At 40.8% G+C, this 8636-nt stretch overlaps 1 protein-coding gene across 1 annotated transcript in view; it reads right to left on the bottom strand.

Annotated features, from left to right (window-relative positions):
• Positions 1–6144, bottom strand: part of LOC104539185 (glypican-6-like) — a gene marked incomplete at its 5' end in the record, with an annotated part of 9589 nt that extends 3445 nt beyond the window's left edge. Inside the window, one exon of the mRNA XM_010182652.1 lies at positions 6008–6144. Within this exon, the coding sequence (XP_010180954.1) occupies positions 6008–6144 (137 nt within the window). The remainder of the gene's footprint in view (positions 1–6007) is intronic.
• Between the last annotated feature and the right edge of the window lie 2492 nt (positions 6145–8636).

Raw genomic sequence — 8636 nt, 5'->3', positions numbered from 1 at the left:
CATTCCTGGCATAGAGGGATTACCTCTCAGGAGAATGGTCCAGTGCACCTCACTTTGATGCATAAGAGATGCATACTGCGTGTGGGTCACAAGAAATCCATTACCTTATGACTGCCTAAAGATTAGATGGATACTTATATTCCCAGGCAAATGAACCTCTGGGCATTTAGGGCATAAAAGCAAAAGAATCAGAAAGGCTAAGGATTCATCTTTAGGTTTACACAGATACTAAAACTTGTACGTCTAAATGCAAATGTCTGAATATGAGCGGAGTCCCAAACTCTCCAGCTCTAGTTAACACAAGGTCTAGTCAGAACTTGTCGGGAGTTTGTCAGTGGAGTGGCCACAGCTATTGGAGTCCCACGGGCCTTTGGGCAGGTGACTAGTTCATTATATTTCATCTGCTGAGATTTGGCTGCACAAACATAGACATCTGGTGGCAGTTGAATGCTCTTGGTTATTGAATGCTCTTCTTGTTACCAACCCTGAAAGGTGTGGCTTTCCCATAGGTCCTGTATCCTATCTGCAGGCTTGAGGCGGAGATCTTGTACATTTGGGACATTTAAAATTATACTAGGTGTCTTTCTTTAGGCAACTGAATTGAGTCTCGAGTGCCACTTTAGCCACTGGAGGATATGCTGCTTAGTGTCCTGCTGCCACTGCAGTAGGGTTTGAATATCTCTTAGGTCCGGTGTCTTATTTGCCAGCTCCATGAAGCTGTCTTAGCTATTCAGACCATCTCCTATATCAGTAGATAAGTGTGTTTAGCCAGGTGAAAACTGCCTCATTGACTACTTGACAGGATATTGGGGCTCTCTTCAGGCACCTTAACATTGGTGATTTTTAAAATGCTCTAGTAGTTCTTGTCTAGGCTCTGGTCCAGATGGGAGGTAGTGTCCTGCGTCATATTCATCTCAGACATGCCAGAGAGTCTCAAATGACACTACTCTTGCTTGGGCAGCACAAATGACTCCTTATTGTCTCACCCACAGGAATCTGTATTTAAATGCATGAATTTACATATCTGAATGTGAAGCTGGATTCTGCCCTTATTACTGAACTTGTTCACCTGCTTCCTCAGGGGAGGAGAAAAAAAAAGGTAGAAAAGCCTACATTGCATGTAAATATCCTTGAATTGTTTTCCTTTCTTGAAAGAGCTGGTACAGATATGGGAACATGCAGCCCAAGGTGTCTTGTGAGTGACAGCCTCTGAGAGGCAGCCCGGCACATGTTCTGACAAAAGCATTTTGATGCATGTGGGGTAGGGTTAAGTCACACCGAAAGGAAACCATGTCTAGGGACCACTTTTTGACAGAAGATTTGTTGCTGGCTGGGCAAAGTTGTTGAACACAGCTGTTTTTGCTGCAGTTCTTGTAAGTGGAGACACCCCTGTGAATTTTAAGCTTTGCTGCTGCTTCTGCTCTCGTTAATGATCTCTTTGTATGCCTGGCCATTACAGGAACTGTATGCCCATTATAAACAAAAGTAAGGGAAGTGCCAACCTGAATCAGTGTCTGTTCTTTGCATCCTCCTAGCAAAAAAAACCTCCAGCTCTCTTATCCCTCTGTGTACAGAGAAGGTGAACAATACTGTTTGTTTTCTGTTGTTTGCTCCTTGCTCAGCTATGTCAGGATTTTAGTGTAATTTACATTGTTTTCTAAAATATTAATGCTTTCTGTTCCCCCCAGCCTCTCTATAGTTCTTGCTTGTCTCAGCAGGCACAACAAAGATGTCTTTTGGCACATCATAGCCAAGCACCACAAAGTCTATTTAAAACCACTTTTTTTTTTTTTTAATCAGTTAATGTTCCACGGTGTCTGCTTTTTCAGGTCTAAAAATGACTGATGACTCTTTCAGGTCATTTATATAAAGGCTGTAGCTGTGAAAAAAAAGAAAACCAGCAAAAAAGCAGGAATCTTCTGTTTTTTAAAAGACATCTACTTTAAAGGGCACCGTTCTCCTTATTTTGCTGCCACAGCAGCTGCTTCCAGTACGACTGGAGCATCCCACCTAGGCAGTGCTGGAGTTTTTCCAGGTGCGCAGAAATGTAGGCAACAGAGTACAAAATGCAGCACAGGCTTACTGAGGCTGGGCTGAGGGTAGGCAGTCACATCTGGTCCAGAAAGATAAGTGCAGTGGAAAATTGGCTTGTTTGGCTAACTAGATCACCTCATCTGATTCTGTTTGCTCAGGAGGTAATCCCCATAGGATACTTTCAGTTTGTGGTTTCTTGTTTGGTTTTTTTTTTTCCCTCCACCTTGGAGAAAAGCTTGAGGAGACAGAAGGAGAGGGAGAAAATGGCTCATCTGCCAGTTTGTTGGCAGGAGGAAGCTGAAAAAAATAAACTTGAGACATCAAATAAGAACAGGTAGTTTTCACACTTACTGAGGAGTGGTTTATTCCCACTTTCACTAGTGGTGCTAAATGGTTATCTTTGTCTACCTCCAGGTAAAGGACATTCAACTCATTCTCATTGCAAGCCTTGCTAGTCAGTGATGACCAACTTTCCCAAGCCAGGCACTGATCTGGTGAGTCTTTCTTCTCACTCAGATTTCACCATGAATTGAAGGCTCTCTGCTGGAAAAGTAGGCACTTACCTACCTATGGCAGAAGAGGCAAATTTCAGGCCAGCTAAGACTCTATGCTATGTTGGTTTTGATGAAATACCTTGTAGCTTTGAGCTCCATGTTGAAAATCACAGTGTTAATTTTTCCCTTTATTCCTTATCTTTTTCTGTTTATTTGTTTTGGTTTGGGTTCCCCCCTCCCCGTTTATCATTACTGCCTCATATAAAAGTCTATTTTTTCTTTATTGTACTTGGAGGAGTGGTAGGTGAAAGGAACGTGGTTCTCATCTCTTCCATAGATTACAGACTTCCAGAGCTAAGACATATTAGTTGGTCTGTAGTTGTGGTGAGCTTGAGCACCAGGATGATAGTGCATGAGCACAGTGTCTCATATGGGTTGGTTGAAACGAGTTAACTGAGTTGGTTGGAGCAGTTCAAGGTCCTTCTGGCCACCAGAGTGGTTGCAGACTTGGTTACTGCTCTCACTTCAGTAAAAGTCACTTATTCAGGGGCTAATACCTTGGATTTGGTTAAGTCCTAAAGCCTGAATTCAACCATTCTTGGGAAAATTTCTTAATTTCTGGAGAACATGTATTAGTGAAGAGGTCATCAGCTGTTTTTCAGAATTTATCAGCATATAGGGAAGGGGCTAAACTCTTGAAGTTTGGTCTTGATGATGTTTTTTATATCCTAAATATCTTTAAAAAATCTGTCTCTGTGCATCTAGCAGAGGACATTTATTATTTAAACACAACATTATGTTCACGTTCTTTTGTGAATACAGATATGATTGGGAAGTCCTGTTGGACATCTGTCTTAAAGGCATTTTGTCTGAAGTAGATCTTATTATTGTTTTTTAACATAGATTTTTCAAAAAACCAGATTGATCCACCTAAAAATGTTTTCCCATTTCCACAGCACTTGGTTTGTACCTGATGTGACCTGATTAAAACCAAAATGAGCCAAATGCACCCTTCCAGAACACCAAATGGATGACTCTGTTACCCCATGATTATATGTGAATTGGCGACCTTCATTTGGTGACCCGGTGTCACTGTAAATTAATCATGGTAGCAAAGTGATATCTGGGGAGTGTAATAACCACAAGTGACCTTGGCGTAATGCCTCTCTCAGGAGAAAGCCTAGTTTTCATTTTCTGTGATCTCAGGTTTGTTACTCTTTTCCCCTGTAAAAACAGCATTGAAAGGTGATGTGTAAAATGAAACATGAGGCTTAATGTTGATCTGGCAATTCCAAGTTTCTAACTCTTTATACCACCGCAGGCTTTGATAAAAAACCAGCAACAATCTCCTTTTGCAACAGTAGCCAACACCATGCTGTCTTCTTACTTGTAGTAATAAAGTCTAGGAAACAGGACGTGGCTAAATTTCTTTGTTTTTTTTTGTATCATGGCCTGTTGTCATATTCTCTGGAATTCAAAATGCAACTCTTCATATAGCACTGGGGTGCTTATGATGGGTGACACAGTGAACACAAATAGATGTATGCATATTGGCCAGAATTTGTCACCCCTGTTCTTGCAAACTAGCATTTGATATCAGATACTAATCAGTATGATCAAGAAAACATTTATGTTTTTACTTTGTGCTGCAGTAAATGTCCTTGGTCACCAGTGAAGAGGTGATTTTTCTTCTAAAGCTAGTTATTTGCAATAATACTTTTAATATTATTTCATATATAGGCCATGGCATTCTGTGGTATCTCTCTGATTTATTACTGTTCTCTCCACCTGAAGCATTTATTGAATTCTATTATTAAGACTATGACTATACATTTCCTCTGTGAATGGATATGAAATAGAAACTGGACAGAGTTTCTTGTCTGGGCTTGCTGAAACTGTATTTTCAGGCGATGCCTTGAAGCAGTGATTCGACATCCAGTGAAATGTCTGTGTTAAATTAATGAAGGAGATTATCAGTAGAGGATAGCTTTTCTCATTGGCTCCAGAACATTAATCTCAGAAGGCATCATGAAAATAACCAGGCTTCTCATAAGATAAATACTGCAAAAGGAGGGTGAGAAACTACATGTATAAAATGCACCTTCATAGGTCCCACCAGATGTAGCAGTTGTGCCAGACCCTTCAGTACAGGAGCTGAAGGGAGCTGAGAAGTATCAGCGAGATGTGGCACAGACACTAGTGTTGGTTGTTCACGTGTGTCTCAAAGTGGGTTCAATGGACTAGCACCATCCCAAACAGCCCTCTGCTCTCATCTGTAAAATAAATTATTTTGAGCATTATGTAGTAAGGTTAGGGTGTGCGTTCAGTGCAAAACTTCGCCCTGTAAAGAGTGTTCCTTATAAAAATGGTTAGATGGTGAGGCGTGTGCAATCTATGTATGTATCTGCCCACCCATCCATCCATGCAAAATGGCATTTAAGTGGTTTGCGAATTTTTTTCATATGGTGTACTTATTTTCACTGAGCTTTTACATTTTATGTACTTTTATGTATTTTATGTTTTGGGTTTTTTTTTTACATTGGTTGTGTTTTGCTACTGGCTCATTTTTGTATTCTGGCTTCATTTGTATCATTAGGTAAAAGGAAAATAAAGTTTTCAGTCCCTGAGTGCCAGAAAGTATCACTGCTCTCCATATTCAGCGCTCACCAGACACTCAAACATCTCCACTCCTCCTGCCTCCCCAAAAGCACAGGTTACTGCTGCAGACCTGAAACCTGACTGTCCCTGGCGTGGTCTTAGAGCCAACTCCTCTCTCTCTTTCTCAGCAGGGATAATCAAATCCTCTCCTCTGTCAGCCTATGAATCCACACTGGGACCTTTGGAGGCAGCTGCTCATCTGCCAGCTCCAGCCCTGCCACAGCCAGAGCCAAGCAAACTTCCAAATTAAAACTCACAGAAAACTCATCATAAACAAGGGCAGATTACCACAGTATCTCTGATGAAGTAACATAAGGTCAGGCCTTCTACACAAGATAAGTAGGAGTGTTACGTTTATTCTCTGCTGGCTGTTTTTCATTTCTTTTTTCCCCAGCAAATAGCCCTAAGCTTTGCCAGCCAATAGCAAACAGAGCCGAAATTCCAATTTCTGTTCCATCCCAGTATGATATCCCGAGAGTGCAATTGCTTCACAAGCTGTCAGTCCCAACACAGGGATGCTAAATGGAGCTAAAGAGCTCTTTGAAATCTCGGTATAAATTATCCTTCTGGAGCTGAACCAATGAACATTTTCAGTGTTCACACGCCGACACGCTGTGCGCATTTACCCTGACTCACTCTCTGGCTTTAATGGCACCTCAACAATAAGTAATCTCTGCCACAAGCTGTGTGGGGACAATTACCTGTTCTCCCCATTTCTGTCTTGCTCTTACACACAGTTTTGTGAGATGCCCTCAATTTTGTGATTCCTTCAGGCCAAAGGGGGATTTAGACTGAGAGCAGTGGAGAGGTGTCCACCTCACCTCGCCTTGGCGTGGCCGTTCCAGCAGTCTTCCTCCACTGACGGACCTGCTGTCACTCGGTCATCCTTGCAGATTGTGTAGGGTAACGCTGACCAGAACTTTTTAGAGAGCTTTAGCTTTTCTTTAATGTCTGTTACCTGATTAGGAGACAACGAGAGGGAAAGCAGGTTAAAAACATCAGCCATGCTAACTGTTGTGTTAAATAAAAGGTTGTTTAATTCCATAATGGTGATGATGGTGAAGGTTAAAAAGGCTGAAGGTGCTAAAACTTAAATTCCTGTGTTTATGAGCAAGGCACTCAGCTTTTGGGTTCAGAGAGTACAAATAATCAAAGTCACCTTTTTCCACAGGCAAGACATTAATATTGTGCTTTCTAGTCTCCATTTGTCTAGGGTTTTCTAAATATACATCTTTCTAAGAATTAATATGGCTTATGGTCTGCAGAATGTAAATTCAGTGAAACAGTGTACATCAGATAAAACATTTCACCCACCACCTTGGTCATGCCTTAGATAAATAACACATCTAGAGTTACATGCATAGACTTTAAAAAAGTATGCGGTGCTGAGCTGATGTTGAACTGATTTAAGATACACAAGCTGAATACATTTCAGTACATTTGGATCTCAGCAACAGTGAGATGTTTGTGTATACACATGCACGCAGAGACTACATCATTGGTGGTAGGTGTAGATAAATATCTGTAGCTGGATACAGACTTCATGTTCAAGAAATGTTCAGGCAGTATCAAAACAGTTTCTTTACATTATAAACTCCTTGAACAATAATTTAAATTGGCATGATTCAGGCAGCAAGGAGGAACAAACTGAATATCCAGCATCAACTTAATAAATAAACGCTTTGACTAAAATGTTACCAGTTCTTGTTTTGCGTTTGGTATACTACAGTGTAAAAATGTACAAGACTAGATAGAAAACACAACAAAGGACAGACTACAAAGGATGAATGGTGCTGCAGTTGTTCTTATGGAAACAGATGCATTTCACATTAAGTTGAAATAGGATTTTGGGGAGCTTGTTGAATAGCTTTCAAAGGAAATTGTTGAGCTTTATTCTTTAAAAAAACCAAGAAATAAAAGCTCTCCATTCTTCCATTCAGTTTTGAGATTGGCTTTTAGGTTGTTGAGGTACAATATTGTACTTGGTTATTTATCTCTTTTATCTTTTGTTCTGAAGACATGATAGCTCTCCGAGCAAATGGCCTATGCTGCTTTGCTGTGCTTAAACTCTGTGGAATGTCACTTTATTAGCCAGCAGATAGATACAGCCAAGGACGTTATTTCAGAAGTACTGTCCAGATTTTCATCTGTAAGAAGTAAGTAGGACAGTATTTGGGCTGTTGATGGTATTTCTTGCCATGGCAGACACCTTATAAATACCCTCCACACCCCTTGTCAAGCCCTGCTTGCTTTGTTTTCATATGAGATCTTAGCAGCACTTGTAAGCAGCATTTGTAAGCAGCATTTGTAGAGTCTCAGTAAGTGAGCCCTGTCAAGCCAAAAATTAAATTCCAGTTTGCAGACCGCAGGCAAGCCTTCAGCAGAAATGGGGATGGTCTCAGGATGCCTGCCCTTTCTGATGTCTTGGGATCAGGGTCTTTGGGCAGGCAGCAGCCCCTCTTCTTTCCCTTCTGCCCATGCAGAGGGTAAAAAACCCAAGGTCCTTACTGGTACAGGTAACCAGCACAAGCAACTCAGTTAAACTGCACAGTGTTCACAGAGAGGTGTGTGAACTCCTGTTAGGCCACACTGGAGCAAATCAGATAGAAAAATTCTACAGAAAGTATAGGGAGGAGGGCTTATAGAAAGGAGGGTCCATTCATATGAGCTTGGGGAACATGAGAGTCAAAAAGGACAGATTTTCTCATTTACTGCTTGTGCCTGGATAACTATTTACCCAAGCAATCTGATTGATATTGATGGTGAGTAATTACTTTTCAGAGCAATAACTTTGTTGCTATCTGGAAGTTATTTTAAGCCATTCAAAATTCAGATTTTTAGAGTTATATTCAGATTTCTACCATAATAAAATTAGATCTGGTGCTCTGGGACTTGCAGACTTCTGTTTTGAACCACAAGTGAAAGTGATTTCACTCCTGGCCTTTGTAAGTACAATAATTTTGAGTACAAACCTTGTTTTTTCTTCAGAGTCAGCAAAAGAATGGAGAGAGGTGCTCACAGCTCACACACTGCACACACTCTCCAGATCCTCCCTGAAAATCAAAACGAGGACTTCCATTCCCCAGTCACTTCTGAAGATATTAAATGATGTTTACATACTCTATTTGTGCACTGCATATAGACAACAAATCATTACATTTCCTAACAATACAGATTTTTTTTAAGCATTTCAGAAGTGCATCTGAGAAAGTTAGATGGTCTTACTTTACCCAGGATTGTTGGTAAATGACAGCTAATTAAATCTCACAGACAACCCCCTCAGGTGTCATTCCCATTTTAGAGCCTTGGGGGAAGGGAGACATTTACACAACTCACAAAAATCAGCAACAGCAAAAATGACTACAGCTTAGGGAAAGGTTACCATTTGCAGCCCACTCTGGATACCTCAGATTCAGGTGCATTTTAACACTTTTTATCCCCCTCAGACAT

The sequence above is a fragment of the Mesitornis unicolor genome, unplaced genomic scaffold, assembly GCF_000695765.1.
Source record: "Mesitornis unicolor isolate BGI_N332 unplaced genomic scaffold, ASM69576v1 scaffold53364, whole genome shotgun sequence".
Classification (NCBI taxonomy): domain Eukaryota; kingdom Metazoa; phylum Chordata; class Aves; order Mesitornithiformes; family Mesitornithidae; genus Mesitornis; species Mesitornis unicolor.
Note: the sequence above shows the minus strand (reverse complement) of the source record. Positions and strands in the feature narration are given on the sequence as shown.